The sequence below is a fragment of the Bubalus kerabau genome, chromosome 12 (assembly GCF_029407905.1).
Source record: "Bubalus kerabau isolate K-KA32 ecotype Philippines breed swamp buffalo chromosome 12, PCC_UOA_SB_1v2, whole genome shotgun sequence".
Lineage (NCBI taxonomy): Eukaryota > Metazoa > Chordata > Mammalia > Artiodactyla > Bovidae > Bubalus > Bubalus kerabau.
This window is the reverse complement of record NC_073635.1, coordinates 29,083,930-29,104,493: the sequence shown is the minus strand read 5'-3', so window position 1 is coordinate 29,104,493 and position 20,564 is coordinate 29,083,930. Positions and strand designations below refer to the sequence as shown.

The 20,564-nt window shown below is 36.3% G+C and overlaps 1 protein-coding gene across 16 annotated transcripts in view; it reads right to left on the bottom strand.

The window, feature by feature from the left end:
• The window catches only part of N4BP2L2 (NEDD4 binding protein 2 like 2), a 62,141-nt gene that overhangs the window by 27,119 nt on the left and 14,458 nt on the right, over positions 1–20,564 (bottom strand). For 13 of the 16 annotated variants that reach the window (XM_055542414.1, XM_055542415.1, XM_055542413.1 and 10 more), the window contains one exon: positions 18,925–19,068. In XM_055542414.1, coding sequence (XP_055398389.1) covers positions 18,925–19,068 — 144 coding nt within the window. Of the gene's footprint in view, positions 1–4,603; positions 19,069–20,564 lie in introns of those variants that run through there. The other 3 variants (XM_055542420.1, XM_055542426.1, XM_055542421.1) reach the window with 3 other exon arrangements.

Sequence of the window (20,564 nt, the reverse complement as noted above, 5' to 3'; positions counted from 1 at the left end):
GCAATGACTTCTTGACTCAGAGTGTAATGCCAAGGACAACAACTTGTGAATTTATCAGCTACCTTAAATATATAGGTTCTAACCTGATAGTGCCTTCTCTTTATTCTTGCCCAAGACTTAAGACAGGCTAGCGTAAGTTAAGGTAGGCAGGGTTAGGTAGGGGGTGGTTTGCATAAACTGAGGTAGACTGGTGCTTATTACAGACAAATAAGCTCTTTTTTTTTAATCAAGAAAAAAAGAAAATTGAAACTTTCTTGGGTGGTCCAGTGGCTAGGACTCTCCAATGGAGGGGCCCAGGTTTGATCTCTGGTCAGGGTACCAGATCCCACATGCCACAGCTAAGAGTTTGCATGCCACAACTAAGATCTGGCATGCTGCAACGAAGACCCAGTGCAGCCAACTAAATAAATAATATTTAAAGAAAGAAAAAAGGAAGTTTGAGTAAAAAACATCACTGTTGGGATACATATATTCACTTCCAGAGTGTAGTTCAGGTCCTCCAAAACACAAAAAAGAAAAACACAACAGTAGTTCAGGAGAACTCTTATTTTTCCCTGATAAATGCTGGTTCTTTTAGTAGGGGAACAAAAACAGAGAAGCAAGAAAACTGGCTCTACCAGGATAAGAGTAGCTTCATGAGCTAACTGTGCAGAAGGGCTAACCATTCCACTCTTCTTTCATGGTAGTCACTTCACAAGAGGCTAGAACAAATCAACTTCTATCAATCAAGATATGGTTAGACATAAGCTACACTTGACCAAGGTCAGGCCACTCCAGGGTGACTCCCAAAGAGTAGAATGCTGGAGGAGAAATGGAGGCGATTACACTAGAGTGGCCAGGGCACTTATCAGTAGAGTAAGTCCCCACCAGTAAGCTTCATGCCTCTGCCAAAATATCCAGTTAGGCTATCTTATCTTAGGTCATTCAACAAACACCACAAAACACCTGGTGGTCTTCCAACTAACTGTAACATGTCCATAGAAGTTTTCTTCTTTCTATTACTACTCTGTAAAGTATGCTCCATCCCAAACAATGCTACTCAAAGTGTTATCCGTACTGATGCCAGTCCATGAGAAACCAGTAACTTTTGCAGGAATTTGAGAATGATTTTTGTTATCTGTTGAACTGAATTATAAAATATTTGACATATTAAATTTTCTCTGGTAAATTCACTTTTTATTGTCACCCAGCTTATTTAACTTATATGCAGAGTACATCATGAGAAACACTGGGCTGGAAGAAGCACAAGATGGAATCAAGATTGCCGGGAGAAATATCAATAACCTCAGATATGCAGATGACACCACCCTTATGGCAGAAAGTGAAGAGGAACTAAAAAGCCTCTTGATGAAAGTGAAAGAGAGTGAAAAAGTTGGCTTAAAGCTCAACATTCAGAAAACGAAGATCATGGCATCTGGTCCCATCACTTTCTGGGAAACAGATGGGCAAACAGTGTCAGACTTTATTTTTGGGGGCTCCAAAATCACTGCAGATGGTGACTGCAGCCATGAAATTAAAAGACGCTTATTTCTTGGAAGGAAAGTTATGACCAACCTAGATAGCATAGTCAAAAGCAGAGACATTACTTTACCAACAAAGGTCCGTCTAGTCAATGCTATGGTTTTTGCAGTGGTCACGTATGGATGTGAGAGTTGGACTGTGAAGAAAGCTGAGCACTGGAGAATTGATGCTTTTGAACTGTAGTGTTGGAGAAGACTCTTGTGAGTCCCTTGGACTGCAAGGAGATCCAACCAGTTCATTCTGAAGGAGATCAGCCCTGGGATTTCTTTGGAAGGAATCATGCTAAAGCTGAAACTCCAGTACTTTGGCCACCTCATGCAAAGAGTTGACTCATTGGAAAAGACTCTGACGCTGGGAGGGATTGGGGGTAGGAGGAGAAGGGGACGACAGGATGAGATGGCTGGATGTCATCACTGACTCGATGGACATTGAGTCTGAGTGAACTCTGGGATCTGGTGATGGACAGGGAGGCCTGGCGTGCTGCGATTCATGGGGTTGCAAAGAGTCGGACACGACTTAGCGACTGAACTGAACTGAACTGAATTATACTTTACTAAATTATGACTGCAATGCACTGGAAAATTACCAAAAAAAAAACAAATTCTTTTCACCACGAAGAGTTCAAAAAATACCAATTAAAACAAATATTAACTGTCCTATTTCTGGTAAAAATCTCTTCTGTGATTCCTACTGTCAGCAAGATAAGTCTTAGCTCATTAACATTGTGTTTTCAGTCTCCTTTATCAGGCCCCTTCTCTAAAGTAGAGTTTTCTAACTAGTGTGCTTGGCACTGCTTCTGGAGGGTGACAGATAAAGACTGCTAAATGGAGCCCATGGCAGGTGGAGTTTCTGAGCTCCAGGACCAGAAGCCTTGGGAAGAGTAGCCTGGTCCATTTACTCCAGCAAATTCCACAAATTTTGTCTTGTGTGTGTGTTATAACCTAGACAAGATCGAGAACTGCTGATGTTTTAGAGTTACTTCTTATTACACTTTAGACTAACCTTTATGCTCCACCAACAATAAAAAGCCTGCTCTCCCATCCACATCCAAATTTGTATTTCCAACCCAGACCTCTCCCATGAACTCTAAACACACTATATATTCTGCATCTCCATTCAATGTCCAGAAAGCACCTAAAACTTAAGATGCCCAAAACTAAACAGGAAAACACCCATTTTCCTTTCTAAATGTGCTCCTCCTATATTGTATCTTAGTAAACTGTAACTCCATCCTTATCAAACCCATTATTTGATGTATTTAACAAATCTTGTCAGTTCTAGCTTCAACCAGGTGTTACTACCTCTACCCTTGTCTCCTGGCTGAGGTCTCAATCACCTCTCATTTGGATTATTCCAAGAGCCGTCTAGTTAGTCCCTGCTTCCATTCTTGTATCTCTAAAGTGATTCTCAAGACAGCAGCCAGAACTGACTTTGTATAACTTAAAACACAAGTCAGATCACATCATCCCCTGCTCAAAACTCTCCAGCAGCTTCCCATCTCAAGCACAGTAAAGGTCTGTATTTCTTCAATAATTTACAAGGCCCATTATTATCTTGTTCCTTTTTCCTCTCTCTCTCTTCTACCACCTTGCCTTTTGCTCACTTAGCTCCAAGAAAACTGATATCCTACTATTTCTTAACCACACAAAGCACAGTCCCACCTCATCAGAGCTCTCACTTGCAGGACCCTCAGTCTGGAATGCTCCATCCTTGCTTCTCTCTTTGCTAATTCACTCTCATTTTCTTCAAGTCTCTGCTCAAATGTTACCTTATCAATTCAGCCTTTATCGATCACTTCGAGTAAAGTGGTACACATTCCACTAAGCTTCATCCTCCCTATACCACTTATGCTGCTTCAATTTTGTCCATAGCACTTACCATTTGACCTCCCAGATACCTGTTTATTGATTCAGTCTGCTTCCCTACCCTGCCTCAGGTAGGGAGGGCAGAGGTTTTGTCTGCTTTGCTCACCAATCTATCATTAAATGCAGAAAGCAATGGCACCCCACTCCAGTACTCTTGCCTGGAAAATTCCATGGAAAATCCCTGGTAGGCTGCAGTGCATGGGGTCGCGAAGAGTCGGACATGACTGAGCGACATTCACTTTCACTTTTCACTTTCATGCGTTGGAGAAGGAAATGGCAACCCACTCCAGTGTTCTTGCCTGGAGAATCCCAGGGATGGGGAAGCCTAGTGGGCTGCCGTGTATGGGGTCACACAGTTGGACACGACTGAAGCGACTTAGCAGCAGCAGCAGCTATCATTAAAACAATGCCTGGCACATAGTAAGCACTCATGAAACACTGTTGAATGAATAAATATATGTATGAATAAATTCAATACTGTTACCCATCTCTGAGCCTTTGACCATTCAGTTACTACTGTCTACAGCCTTTCCCCCTTATTTTCCCTTACTAAATTCCACTTTTTCCTATGTCCAGTCCTCCACATTTCACTGACTACCAATGTACTACATCAACAGTGGAAAAGTAATTTAACTCCACTGCAACACACTCATCCAGAAAACATTCTACTGACCCTTCTCTCTACTGGTTCGTATTTCTCAACCACATTCCTTCAATCAGAAAACACCATTCCATCTACAGAACTATAGCTTACACCTGATGTTTTCTCACTGCAGAGTACTTCTGCTATGTATCTGCACAGATTGTCCCAAAAGTCACATGCACCAAGCAGGACAATTCAGAGGAAGCCCTATTCCCACCCCCCACCCCCACCAGTATTTCACGTTCTCATGACTGCCAAAAGCTAGAAGGCCCACAAAGTATCAGTCCATCATCCACCAAGAAATGATACACTGAAACAATCAGGAAAACAAGCCTCCAGTCTTTCAGTACCACTCCTGCCAATGGCCTAGCGTCACCCCTGCATGCGCTCAACCTTACTCATTTACTCCGCTGCATTTCAGTTTCTGGTCCCTCTTTGTCTCCCAGTTTATTATGCTTTTGTTTTTTATTCATTGACTGGATTTATTGCTTCCTCAGAATTATGCTTGGTTTTTTCTGAAACTATGTTAACACCTACTTCAGCTCTTTTAAACCACCCTTGGTAAGATGCTCACCTGAATTTCAGTCCGAAAGACCTACTACAGACTCTGTGACTTCAGCAGGTCAAATCCAGTTCCTATTAGAATTCATATGACCAAACATTTCTTGAAATTTCCACGTTATTTTCACAACACAACCAACATCTTACTTAGAAAGCCTCAACAGCAATTAATTAAAACCTGATTAGCTGCTTTTTCTTCTGATTTCCTTTCTCCATTGAGTGCTATCTATACTGCCCCTAGATAACCTCATTCTTCTATAGGTAAACTGTTTCTAAATATATAATAATTTCTTCTACTGCACTGTTAAGAGTAGAAAATAATCTAAGAAGTGATTCAAAAAGAATGGTATGTTAATACAAACTTTAAAATATTACAAATTAAAAAAAAAAAACTTAAAATATTACTCCTCTCTGACCCTCCAACAAATGCCTTCTTCCCCTCTGTCTACTGAATCTTGTGACAACTCCGTCACTTTCTGGACTGCACTACAAAAATAGAAAGCTGACATCCACTCAAATGGATGTTCCCATCTGAATGACTCATTTCACAGACGCCTAGGGTGCAATTAACTTAAGTTTCACATTAACTACAGGTAAGCTGATATCTCACTGTCACATGAGCATGACACAGAAGGTTGTGATGAAAAACAAAACGAAAAAATGTATTCATGAAAACTAAGGGTGGTGGGGAAAAGCTCCGTATTTTTATTATGCTTGACATTATAAAAAAATTTTTTTTCTGTTAAAAGAAATGGATTCATGTGATCTGGCCAATACACTGCTCTGTGAAACTAATCATATCTTATTTGTCAATAAAGATGAGAATATCAAACTGACTTGATCATACCAAGAGTCAATACAAATGAAAAATTAGTGCCACTCGACAAAAAAGCACACATCCCAAACTGTTCTGAAGTATTACACAGCTTAATTTCTGACTGCCTATGCTAATGAGGATTATGAGTATCTTTGTTAAATAACATAAAAATCAGACTTTATCCTTTAGACCTAACTAGTATAAAACTCAACCCATTGCTTTGTTTCCTTCTCTGCCATCTCTAGTGTATAGGGAAGTGAAATCATCAAAAGGCAAACAAAATCAGTTTCAAGGTTAACGCAAAAGCTACTTCAGCTGAAATTCTAACATACTCATATAATCCATCCAGTAATGGTCATGTATGGATGTGAGAGTTGGACTGTGAAGAAAGCTGAGTGCCGAAGAATTGATGCTTTTGAACTGTGGTGTTGGAGAAGACTCTTGAGAGTCCCTTGGACTGCAAGGAGATCCAACCAGTCCACTCTGAAGGAGATCAGCCCTGGGATTTCTTTGGAAGGAATCATGCTGAAGCTGAAACTCCAGTGCTTTGGCCACCTCATGCGAAGAAAGACTCTGATGCTGGGAGGGATTGGGGGCAGGAGGGGAAGGGGATGACAGAGGATGAGATGGCTGGACGGCATTACCAACTCGATGGACATGAGCCTGAGTGAACTCCAGGAGTTGGTGATGGAAGGGAGGCCTGGCATGCTGAGATTCATGAGGTCGCAAAGAGTCAGACACGACTGAGTGACTGAACTGAACTGAATCCTATTTAAGAAAGTATTCTCATTTAAGAGGAAAAGTTTCATAAAACTAAGTGACTTGCCCAAGCTGCATTTGAAATTCTGTGCTCTACTAAAAGTTGAAGTTTCTGCTTTTCAAAACAATCTCTAAGGTACAGCAAAGATAGTGTCTGAAACACAGAACTAGGTTGCACAATGAACAGCTCACAGGGCAGGCAGCCCACTATACATTTCTTAATGAAACACATTTCATTTTCAGAAAGTTTTGAACTAAATTAAAAATTAACAATCACTGACCAAGTCAAATGCCCTCATTTTATACATAAAGGAACTGCAAAAGAAATGCCTCACAAGTGCCTCTCAGCTATCAGGTACAATACTGTGTACTAGTTTGTTAGGACTGTAACAAAATGCAGACTGGGTGGCTTAAACAGTAGTTTATTTTCTCACAATTCTAGAAGCTTGAAGTCTGAGATCAAGGGGTCCACAGGGTTGGTTTCTTCTAAGGCCTCTCTCTTTCACTGGTAGATGGCCTTCTTCTGCCAGTGTCTTCAAAGGTCTTCCTTCTGTTTATGGCTGTGTCCTAATTTCCTGTTCTTCTAAGGACACCAGTTATATTGGATTACAGCCCATCCATATCTTAATTTCTCTCTTTAAAGGTGTTATCTCCAAATATAATTACATTCTGAGGTATTGGGGGTTAGGACCTCAACATATGAATTTTGAGGGGTCATAATTCAGCCCATTTAACATTCCACTCTCTTGCCTCCCATCAACTAATGTCCTTCTCATATGCAAAACACATTCATCCCATTCCAAGAGCCCACAAAGTATTAGCCCCTTCTAGCATCAACTCTAGGAGGAGATGGCAACCCACTCCAGTATTCTTGCCTGGAGAATCCCAGGTATGGAGGAGCCTGGTGAGCTGCCATCTGTGGGGTCACACAAGAGTCGGACACGACTGAAGTGACTTGGCAGCAGTAGCAGCATCAACTCTTAAATCCAAAAATCTTATCTAAATACCATTTAAACCAGCTATGGGTCAACTTGAGATATGATTTATCCTGAGGCAAAATTTCTCTTCAGCTGTTATTTAACCATGTGACTGCAGACAACTTATCTGCTTTCAAAATGTTTCCATTCCAAAAAGGAAAAATCAGAAAGAGGAGACAATGGGTCCAAAGCAAGTCTGTAATAAGGCAAATTTCCTAAGATTTTAATGTGGAATAATATTTAACAATCAACAATAATCTATGACCCAATGTTCTGGGCCCACTGGGCTGGAGCCCCACCCTCTCAGGCTTGGTGCTCTGATCCCATTGTGGCAGTGGCAGCCCTGTTGACCTCTAAACTATGTTCAGGGTCATGCTACTCTTTTCTTGGAGGAAAAGACATGCTTTCAGCCAGGTGACACAGATAGCTCTACTGACTTGTCTTATAGAATCTCAGAAGTCTGACAGCCTCCCTCATTTCATCCTGTCTCTGTCCCTTTCAGTCCAAGCTGGTAGTGTTTCTGCTGCCATAACCCCATCTCAGGTCCTGCTGAGATGGCTTTATGAATCCCTAAGTCACATGTCCATACTCCCTTTATCAAATGGTTGTCTAGCAACAGCCTTGATGTTGTCTCCAGAACACACTAATTTTTTGAAACATGCATAGGCTGAGAATTTCCAAATCTTCAAAATTTTGGTTCCATTTTGCTTAATAAATCTTTCTTCAATTATCTTTGTCCTCTTGTGTTTTACTATAAGCAGCAAGGAGAAACCAGGCCATGTTTTTAACACTTTCCTTATAAATTTCAGTTAAATATCCAAGTTCATCACTTAACAGTTCAATTTCCCACAAACCCATAGAACACAATTTAGCCAAGCTTTCTGCCACCTTATAACATGACTGCCTTTCCTTATGTTTCCAGTAACATGTTCCTCACTTTCATCTGAGATCTTATCGGAAGCACCCTTTTCTTATTTCTATCAATATGATCATACATGCTAAGTGATAGAAGTCTTCCTGATAGCCCTCTTTCAGAGCCCTCAGCAGAATCAGCTTTAATGTTCATATTTCTACCTATAATCACAGAAGGCAACCTTGGCTTTTTCTAACACAAAGCTCAAAATTATTCCAGTCTCTGCAATAGCCAGTTCTAAAGCCATTTCTACATCCTTAGATATTTGTTAGAGCAGCATCCCATTTCCCAGTACCAAAATCTGTGTCAGTTTTCCAAAGCCATAAAGCATCAGTCAGGGTTGCTTAAACAACAGCAATTAACCTCACAATTCTGGAGGTTAGAAGTTCAAGATGTCAGCAGGATAGGTTTCTTCAAAAGCCTCTCTCCTTGGCTTGCAGATGGCTGTCTTCCTCCAGTGTTGTTAAGGTCTTCCCTTTTTGTGTGTCTGTATCCTAATCACCTCTTAAGGACACCAATCATATTGGATCAGGGTCCAATCATATGACTTCATTTTACCTTAATTACCTCTTTAAAGGGCCTATATCCTGAAAATAGTCACATTATAAAATACTGGTTCAGGACTTCCAACACATGAAATTTTAAGAGGACACAATTAAGCCCATAAGAAGCTGAGACTACTCATATTCACTTATTCTATGAACACTGAATACCACTCTTTCTCATTGTTCTGATGACCATGTAACTGCAAACAAAACTGGTACAACCTCTGACACATGGTACTTAAGAATAAAAGGGAGAGAAAATAATCATATATTCATACAAATTAATGAAAAAAAGTACATGAGAACATATAATATGTATTTTGGACTTCACCAAGCCTGCCTGCTACATCCAAAAAGGTTTCCTTGAAGAGCTCAAATCTGAAGGGTGAGTATGGAAAGGGTGTGTGCACATAGAACTTTCCAGGAAAAAGGAACAGAATAGTACGCTCAAGAAGTTGAGAAATGGCCAGTAGGGCTGGAACACAGAAAGTATGAGGAGTAATAAAATATGAGGTTGGAAAGGAAGGTAGGGGCCACATCAACCACATTATGGTTTTTGGTCTTTATCCTAACAGCAATGGGAAGCACCTGAAAGGTTTTATTCGTGATCGTATTTTCATTTTACAAAAATCACTCTGGAAAAAGGGCGGCACTAAGGGCTTCTAATTTGCTGGGAATGTTCTACTTCTTGAGTAGGATTCTGGTTTAATGGGTATGTTCACTTTGTGAAAATCTACTGAGCTATATACTTAAACTTTAAGCACTTTTCTATATGTACATTATATTTCAGTCTTCTAAGACTGTGGAGAAAAAGGGCTAGAACACAGGAAGTACAGATGTGGGGACCCCAGCATCAGGAAGAGATGATAATTCAAACTATTCTCATGGAAAAACCCAAACAAACTTTTTGGCCAATGCAATACAAAGATGGCAGTCAAAAATGAAGAGACTCGAGATAATAATTAAGTGGTAAAATTCAAATACCCCAGTTGATGGATTGAATATGAAGGAGGAAAGAAGGCATCAAAGACGACTCTCAAGCATCTGTTTACAAAAATAGATGGATGGTAGATCCATTCTCCATGAATGAAAATTCTGGAGTTTCACAGATGTGACAGATCACAGATTCAATTTTTAAGGTTTTAAAGTAGAAATCTCAACTAGGCAGTTAAGTATATAGGCTGGAGCACAGAGGACAGGTTTAAAATGAAAACACCGTTGGGGAGTAATACTATTAAAAGAAGGACTTCCCCAGTGGCTCAGTGGTAAAGAATCAGCCTGCAATGCAGCAGACCTGGGTTTGATCCCTGGGTCAGAAGATCCCCTGGAAAAGGGCACGACAACCCACTGCAGTATTCTTGCCTGGAAAATCCCATGGACAGAGAAACCTGGCAGGCAACAGTCCATAGGGTCGCAAATAGTCTGAAGTGACTGAGCACACGCACACATGAGGTCCTGCAGTACTACAGGCACTGGATTAGGTTCTGTGGACAGTTATGAACAGAACAAATAGGTTATCACAGAACTTACATTCTAATTCAAAAGACCCCCAACAAATTGTATTAAATAAGGTAACTTCAACTACTAACAGGTACTGTGATGAAAACAACAGGACGGTTTAACAGAGTGACAAAGGTGGGGCTACTTTACTTTAGATTGGAATAGTTAGCGCTCTCTGTGGAGGTGACATTGAGGTGAGACCTGAATACTTAGAATTATGCTAGGCATAGGAACAACAAAAAAAATTTAGAGCATTCCAGAAAGAGAAAAAGAGCTTAGTGTTTAAAGCAAGATCAAACTTTGCATATCTGAAAAACAGAGCAAAAGGCCAGTTATAGACACAATGTAGTAAATGAAGAGCAGAGGATACAAGACAGGGTCAGGGAAGACGCCAAGGGCCAGATCACATAGAGTTTAAGCAGGAGGGATGTAATTTATACTTAAAAAAAAGTTTAAGTTCTACATTTCTCTAGTTACTCTGTGGCAAAGATAAATGTGGAGAGACTACTAGGTCCAAGTGAGACATGATGAAGTCTCATGGGGAAAGTTAAGAGGAAGAACAGAAGTGTCAAAGAAAATATAAAAAAAAAATCTCTAAATGACCTTAACAGAAACAAAGTCTCAAGGCTGCCCTACTTACCTGTATTCTAGTATTTAATTTTTTGATCATAGATCACAAATCTAAAGACTACTAACAAGATTCAAAATTTCAAACAAAAGGCTCTAATACTGTTAGATAAAACAAGTTAGATGCATGAGCCGTCCTCTCTGCCTGGATGCTCTTTCTTAGCAAGTATCAATCAAACACAACTAATTCACACTTTGTATTTCCATGTTTCCTAAATTATGAACTGCCCTATACAGTTGTTCTATTTAGATGAATGGGAACTTAGTATCAAGAGGTTGATTATTTTGTGGAGAAGATGTCTAATATTCAACAAATATTTATTGACTCTTTAAAGCACAAAGCTTCAAAGACAACACAAGGAAGACTATGCTTTCATGCCCTTAAGAAAGTGAAAATTAAAGTCACTCCGTTGTGTCTGACTCTTTGCCACCCCATGAACTGCATAAGCCATGGAATTCTCCAGGCCAGAAAACTGGAGTGGGTAGCCTTTACCTTCTCCAGGGGATCTTCCCAACCCAGGGATCGAACCCAGGTCTCCCACACTGCAGGCAGAGACTTTACCAGCTGAGCCACCAGAGAAAGATAATCTTTCTTAGTATAATGCCTGGGCTCTACTGGTCTTTACACAGCAAAAGGAAGATGTAGAAGGAGAAATTACCACTTTTGACCACTAGCTCTCCAGCTTTAACAGTTTCTTTCCTATCACTCCCCAGAACTAAATTTTTTTTCCTTACTACTTTCTAATTAATTCAAAATGTCTAACCCAGGTCTCCTATCACATTTCTTATAAATGCTTCAATTTACTTATATTCAAAATGAAATGTTTTAACCATATCTTTGTCAGTGTTACATTATATTTCAATAATCTTAATCTCATGATGCAGTTTCATGAACCAAAAACTATCTTAATCTATTCATGAAACCAATGCTATTTCTTCCCCACTCTAACAAAAACTCTACCTCTGATTTCCAATTTAGAAACAACAACAAAAAGAAAATCCAGAAACTACTCTCAAAGAATTAAGAAAAATCAAGTAAGATCCAGCCCTTCTATTTTTTAAGTTAACTAAAACAAAATAAGGCACATTTTCAACAGTAAGAGTTCTTCATTTTGTACTCAAAGGCTTTCCTTACAGAATCTAATTAATTCAATATTTTATTTCTATAGAAAACTTAACAGGCACCTTTATTGTTCTTTTAGAAAATTAATGTAAATAACATAAAACAAAAGGGACGCTAATTATTACAAAAGGCAAAAAAACCTAAATTCTTCAGAAATTCAGAAAACTGATATGATTTCCATGACAGCTACTGGTAGCACACTTAATAAATAAGTGACCATTAAAAGAAAAATACACTAACATCACTTAAAACAGTGTTGGTCTATTTAGGAAATAACTCCCTCAAAGACTCCTCTAACGGGAAAGCCCCATACTCTCTCAAAATTAATCAGCAAAACAAACAGCTTACACAATTTAACAATCCATTTATTAAATACTACATATTTCAAGTGCTAGCTAAAATCAGGAGATATTAAAATAAAATATAAAAGCACAACAGCATATATAAAAATGCAATTCAAAAGATGTTGCTGAAATATGACTATCAACTATCAATGTATACTTTGCAGAAAATAATTATACACTAAATGGCATCCAAGCTTTCAATTTTGACTTAAAATAAGCATTCTAGTGGTCATGTATGGATGTGAGAGTTGGACTGTGAAGAAAGCTAAGCACCAAAGAATTGATGCTTTTGAACTGTGGTGTTGGAGAAGACTCTTGAGAGTCCCTTGAGCCGCAAGGAGATCCAACAAGCCCATCCTAAAGGAAATCAGTCTTGGGTGTTCATTGGAAAGACTGATGCTAAAGCTGAAACTTCAATACTTTGGCCACCTCATGCGAAGAGTTGACTCATTGGAAAAGACTCTGATGCTGGGAGGGATTGGGGGCAGGAGGAGAAGGGGATGACAGAGGACGAGATGGCTGGATGGCATCACTGACTCGATGGACGTGAGTATGAGTGAACTCCAGGAGTTGGTGATGGACAGGGAGGTCTGGTGTGCTGCGATTCATGGGGTCGCGAAGAGTCAGACATGACTGAGCAACTGAACTGAACTGAACTGAAGCATTCTAAATAAATGGTCACTTTCAGATTTCTTCACTCAGCTTCACTGGTGAGTCAACATACCTCTAACCCTATACACTCAAAAAGGTACCATAAAGATGCACTCAGTTTTCCACTGCAATTTCTTTGCTGCCTAGAAAAAGACCCTAAATTAATAACAAGAATTTAACCAAAGATAACTACGTGGTTTAAAAGATAAAATGAGCTACAATGAAGAATACGTCTGAACTAGATGTGACTCCTAGTTATCATCACTTCCCAGAGAAACTATGTTCACAGGATAAATTGCTTCATTTCTCTAAGTTTCTGTTTCCTCTTTATAAAAAATTACAGTGACTGTATTTTATAAAAATCACATCTACAATTAGAAAAGGGACTGGCACTGACAGGCATTAACTAAATGGTAGCTACTTAAATATTATTAAATTAAGGCTTGTTTGTATTAAATTCCTATTGCTCACTGTAGTAGTATTGGAGAATATGAAGAATCACCTGTAAAAGTTGAACTCAAAAATAGCTTTCAGCTTTCTTTCAGAAGCATTCAGTTAAGGCCACATAAAAGAATCATGACAACAGTGAATTCCATAAGAGTGAGTTTCCAACTACTTTTATCAAGTAGTCTATCAGGAAGAGGCTTGAGTACTGTAAAATAAGTTTTTCTCAAATACATACATCCAAGTACTACAGTATGCTTATGGGATTCCTAACCAGTGAATAGGGCTTTCCAGGTGGCTCAGTGGTTAACAAAGAATTCGCCTGTCAAGCAGGAGATGCAGGTTTGATCCCTGGGTCTGGAAGAGCCCCTGGAGGAGGAAATGGCCACCCACTCCAGTATTTCTGCCTGGGAAATTCCAAGGACAGAGAAACCTGGAAGGCTAAACAGATTAGGGGTTGCATGGGGTGGCAAAACAGTAGGATACAACTTAGTGACTAAACAACAACAAACGAGTAACACCAATAGATTCTTATAAACCTTTCCAACTATTCTCATATCAAAGTTCTTCAACCGTATAGTCAGGAAACTGCAAAAGTCTAGTTTGTAAGTTTAACATGATGAAATAAGGTTCACAAGGAGCAATGAGTTCAGTGTTAACACAGAAGGGAAAAAAGTTACCTCTGTTTTTGACAGAAACTTACCATCCCACCATCTTCATTAAAAATGTTATGAAGTTAACATGAAGATAGCTGAGCAGAAAATGGAGTGAAGAAAAAGAAAACATGTATAGGAAAAGACTATGAAAGAAACATGATTTCTAATACCATTAAGAAGAAAAAAGAAAATGAAAAAATGTTTATTTTTTTAAAAAAGAAAGAATTCATGAACCTTTTCCAAATCAAATTTTCTTTCATTTTGATATACTAAAAAAGACTGAAGAGTCCAGAACTACAATTGAAGAGACGGTAACAAAGTTGTATAATTATTATAATTACTGTTGTAGGGTAAAACTTTATCTTTACATGTCCTATCTGAGGATACAGATGAAACTGTAAAACAAAAAAATAATCCAAATAAAGTGTATTTTAATAGATTGTACTGAACTTGAACACAATTTTAACCATGAATGAACAGATTATTCTTAATTTTTTTTTCCCTTAGTTACCTATAATAAAGTTGAAAGGCAAAAAGCCCAATAGGCTGTCTCAAAAATCTCTCCATCTTCCCATTAATTTACAAACAGTTCAATTGAAAAAAACAAACAAACATGGAAATATTAACAACTGCACAACACCAATGAAGTCTTCAGTCATTTCCAAAATAGATACAGTGCTTTGGTAATGTGACTATATCTAATTCTAAGATTAGGGGCTATATCTATATCTAATTCTAACTATATATATAGTTATAGACATATAACTATATCTAATTCTAAGATTAGGGGCTGTGTCCATGTTAGATAAAACAGTTTACTTTTTACACACTTAAGACAGCTTATTAAAGTTAATGGACTTCATGCTGGGAAGTGCATTGTAATGACTGCAATTTTTATACCTGGAATGAGACAGGGTTATCATTCAGAGAATAACATTTGTTAGGAGGAAAGGGAAGAAAAAGATATTTCTAATCTATCTGACCAAAGTAAACAAAATTTATCTTCTACTAAATATAACAAAAAGTCAAAACGTTGCAAACTGACACAGTTCTAGCTTCAAAAATAACTCGTTTTTTCTCTGAGGATCTCTTTTCAGAGATTTTTATGCTACTTTTTCCTTGTTTCTGTGTGTAAATTGATAGCAATACTGTATTGAGAATTTCCATAGGTGATATTCAAAATTGTATATTCCATTACAAAAATTAGGCCATTCAGTACAATCTATATAAAGATACTGAATCTAAGTTTTCTAATTTTAGTTGCAAAAATCATAATTATAAACTTTTCAAGATTTGCTCTGAAATTTACAGCCAGGCAAAACTGAAAATTGTTTAGACTTAAGACTTAGGCAATTTGAATCAAATGAATTGAATTAATTTAAATGCTGCTTAGCAGAGAAAAAAAAGGAATAAAAAATACACACAAGACAATCACTAATTACTCCTTTCAGAATCTACTTCAACAAATTCATTTAATACTACTTCTTGCCATCCTTAGGATATTTTAAGGAAAAAAATCTGGCATACATATAGGGAAACTAATTGCTTTAATAATACCTTAATTTTTAAAATAAAATAAAACATGCAACTCTTATTTAACTGCAAAGAAAAAGAAAACCATCACCAAAGAGGATATTTGTTAATCCCTTAATATAACCTTTCCTTTCACAAAAATTACAGCTAACAATTTTAATGAGAAAAAAAGTTTTATTTATAAATTGTAATGTACAAAATTTAACTCTAAAACCCACTAATGATCTGCTGTTCTGCTGCCATCAAATATTTATTTTGAATGGTCATTGTAACAAAACTAAGTAACATTGTATTTTGTTATGATTCTAGACTAAGAGGCATTACTCTATTTATAAAGGGTTGTACACAAACACAGACAAACATACACTCCAGCCCTAATAACTGAGTCCTCAGTGACTGCATTTATGTTACACTACTACATGATACTTCAATAAACCCTAGGACACCTATCTCATCAAGGTATTAATACATGAACAACCACATTTCTTCAACATTTTCCAAACAGAATATCACCGATTTTCTCTGAAAATACTTAGAAAACCAGGCTCGGAAAATCAGACATTTCCACCATAACAAAAATTCAATTATGGGTGAAACAAATATTTTATATGCTTTGATATCATAAATTCTTTCAAAACTTACCTATATATAAAACTGGAAAATTTCATAACCTATATTAATTAGGTAAAAGATAAGCACACTTCAAATAGTTAAATCCACCCTATCATACCATCAACAAAATATAACCCAATCTTCTGTAAACAATCTTACTTTAAAACACATTATATATTAAAAAGCTAATATTTTCTTTTAGGAAAGTGAATAATGAAAGATCAATTTAAAAAGCATCAAAAGTTCAACTTAATTACCACACAAATATTTTTATTGACAGTATTGACATATAGAAAACTATAAATTTACTTTTCAAAAAGAATCTTTCTGAACCAGACTAGAATCTATATACTATTGAACTAAATTGTTCGCCTTAGTTAAATATGATGAGTAATGCCCATTTTTTTCTTTGTGATGGAGACCAACTCCGAATGGCAGGAAGCAGCAGAGGGAGCTAGTCCATTAAGAATATATCTAAATTTTAAAAAAGAATGTCTGAATAGAAGGAAAAACTTGGATGAAAAAACTTTTAATTGGTGAATTTCATCTTTTATTGTATATTTATTTCTCTGTTCCGTTACTGTTCAAAAGTAAAAAATAACATTAGTCAGAATGCTTGGGGGAACTTTTAATTTACTCTGTCTTAAAAAAAAAAAAATTGGGACTTCCCTGGTGGTCCAGTGGTTAAGACTCCATGTTTCCAATGCAGGGGGTGCAGGTTCGATCCCTAGTCAAGGAACTGAGATCCTACATACCAAGTAGTGTGGCCAAAACACAAATAAAAAAAACACAAAAAGCCCCAACAAAAACGTCTTCTAGAATGTTACCTCCTCGCCTCAGTAAACATTTATAACTTTTAAAAATATTTGGTAATGATTAACGATCTCTTTACTACTCAGAAATATTAGATGACATTTAATCTGTAATAAAATCTGGAAATTTATTTCATAGACTTACTATTATGAACAAGTTGCTTCATCATTTGTATCTTCCAAAGGCAATTCTCTAGATCCTTGAAATAAATCTGGCTGCTGTTCAAAACCTAATGGTACTATTCTAAATAAAGTTTTATAAAGACAAAGAGAAAGGAGCACATAATATATACCTAACAGTTGTTTCACCTGTCCCAAAATTAAATCCTTCTTCTATTTCAAAATGTCAATTTACATAATAAAATGCTTGGAAAAGCAAGCCCAAATACCAGGAAGTACTACTCTGAAACAAAAGAATTATGAAAATAGTGAATAAAGGAAACATGAACACATAATTGTATATACATTTATACATAAAACATGAGTTAGTATATTTCTACTGTATCATAGTTAGGATGAACAAATATATACAAACATACGTATGTGTTAAAATAAAATACAGTAATACTCATTCAAATGTAAATGAGACTACAAATAAAAATCATATTATCTCATTAAAGGCAATGTAATAAAGACCTTGTTAAAAGTACTATGTTTAGTTTTGAGCCTTGCAAGTAGTATTACTTAATAATTTAATATTAGTTAAAAAGTAATATAAAGATGCGAGAGAACATTTAAAGCTGGAAAAAAAACACTAAAAAGTTTTAAAACAACATCGAAAGATTATGGGATTCACCACTTTGCTCTACACCTGTAACTACCACAACACTGTTAATCAACTATACTCCATCTAAAATAAAATTAAAGAAAAAAATATACTGTAGGATTTAGGATAGGTTGGTTTAGGAGAAAGAAGACTTAAAGGACATGAACTATTACCATGTAAAACACATAAAAAATTTTCAACCGTTGTAATTAGCTTGTTTTTTTTTTCCCCCTAAAAATGGATAAATCAAAGCAAAATTAGGATGAATTGCCCAAGATCTCTGAAATGAATTCCATCTCGATTTTAAAATTTTAAGTGATGGAACACAATCTAATAAAAATGATAAAGTGAGATACACAGTTGTCCTTAAAGAAAAGCTAAAACCTGGAGAAGTAAAACATTCCAGAGGACAAATCTTCCTACAATTAATGCTAAGGAGCGGTCTAAAATATTTTTTACCCTAGAATTATCCTGTGTTAATTTAAATAGAGAAAAGTAATATATTATCAGAATAACGCAAAGAGCTTTTGTAAACTATATAGAGATTGCCCTGTTTTTCATTCCAGAATTGGGGAGTATGGAGAGACAGGGAATGGCTTAAGAAGAAGGGTGATGAAAACGTAAATTACGGAGGAAAAAACCCCTGGTGACTGATATACCTACTGTATTGGCGTTTGACAAAGAATTTTGTTTTAGTAAGTGATATGCTAATTACAGCTTAGAAATACTTTACAAAGATGAATTTGCAGAAAAACATAATTTTACCCGTATTATGAATAGAGGAATCAACTACAGTTCCTATAACAAGTTAGTATTTCTTATATATTTAAGATAGTCAAAGAAAAATACTAAAGTTTTATGAAAAGTTGAATTTAGGTATGAACTATAAAACTGTCTGACATCTACAAATGATAAAATCAGTTTAAAATTCAATTATAGAAAAACATTCTGGTTCCTACCCACTCTACTCAGGGGTCTTCATAATAACCAAAAGCATTACAACAAAAGATTATAAAAACATTTAAAATACAATTTTATATAATTTTTATTTACACTTCAGAATTGAAACAACTTGCTGGGAACATCTCTTGTGAGGCAACGTGGTCTTTTGTTAAAATCTGAAACTACTTAAGTTTCAAGACAGGCTCACTAATTTTTTTTAAGGGCAAGCAACAAATGCGTTAGCTGAAAATAGCCAACTTAATGATTATTTGTAACACAGACTTCATTATGTGAGCCTAGAGAGCCTCCCCACCTCTGTCTCTCCTGTGGAGGAGGTCTTTGTGTGCTTTTGTGTGGCGGTTCCACGGAATTCATTACAATAGAGATGGACATTTGATATTCATAACGATCCAACATCTGAGCAATCTTCTTTCGAGACACACCATGTTTATTCCTCCTACCAAAAAAGAAAAGGATTTTATTCTATTTTTTAAGAATGTATAGGATTAACCTATTTTAGAGTAACAGAGCAGAATAGAGTCTAAATTACATTTTGCAAATAAATACTAGAAGATACACCTCTAAAAAAAGGGCTCTCTCAGTTTTAAACAATATAGTAAAAAGGCTTAAAATACCATAAATCACAGCAAAATGTTAACTGATTATACTTTCTTCACATAGAACTACTGATTCACTGAACCACTGAGTTAACGACCCCCAACTTTTAAACAACAAAATAAAAAGATTATGCAACACCGTTTTGAGAATTGCAGAAGAATTGCGTGGGTTTCTAGGACTTACAAAAATCAATATAAAATATGTATAACTTGTACAAGTTATTTTTAACACATCTGCATTTTAAAAATTTATTATCAACACCAAACTATTATTAGAGATACAATTTTTACATATCTCACAAACATAGTATTGAATGAAAGAAACTAGAGACAATGACTATATACTGTGTAATTCTATTTATTAATATATAAACTTTGAAAGAAATTAAACTGGTGCTAAAGTGAAGGATTTTTTTTAAAGCAAAAAAAAAAAAAGCTTTAAGGAACAGCAAGCAAGTAATTGTAGGGAACTGTTACTGGGAAAAGGAATTCAAAAAACTTCTCAAGTGTTAGTAAAGCTCTCATGACACGAGTAATAGTTAAATGAATATCTGACTTACGAAATTTGTTAAGCTACATATTTTTTATGTACTTTTCTGTGAGTTTAATTTTGACAGCAAAAAGTGGTTTACGAATTATTCTTGTCTCTCAAAAAAAATTTTTTAAGAATTTAACCCTTGTAGTTTTCTGTAACTTGAGTTGGACACAGCAAAACACACAGAACATATTTTACATTTATTAAGTTCTAGACTTACTGAAGCTAACTCATCTTTCCAGAAAAAAAGACATAAAAATATGTCAAACTATACTAGATAGCAGTTAAATTGACTTTATTTTGTAAAGTTATTTTATATTAAGAATTATAATGTTTCAACAGTCTCAAATGCAAATAAAGCCTAACTGTACAACAATTTCATTAACTCACTTATTCAACATAAGCCAAGTATCTTTAGTTTTTAAACTCTCTCTTCTTTCTACCTGAGGAGCAATAATCACACAGAGGGCAAGCAAAGAATACCAGATATTAATAATATCTACCAGTTTAACCTTCATAAATTTGATTTGGCATGCAAATTAGAAAGGTAAAGACAGATAACCAAAGGAATAAAAATTCAAAGATACAAAAGGAATAAAAGGCAAGGAGGAAAGAAAGCAGTTGAACACCATATACAGAATAACAGTTTTAAGCAGAAGAGGGAAACGTGGGAGAAAAAAATGGTCTTAAAAAGAGAGGTGATGGTTGCATAACTCTGTGAATATACTGAAAACCACTGAATTGTACACTTTTAATGGGTAAACTGTAAGGTATGTGAGTTAAAAGTTGTCACCAAAGATG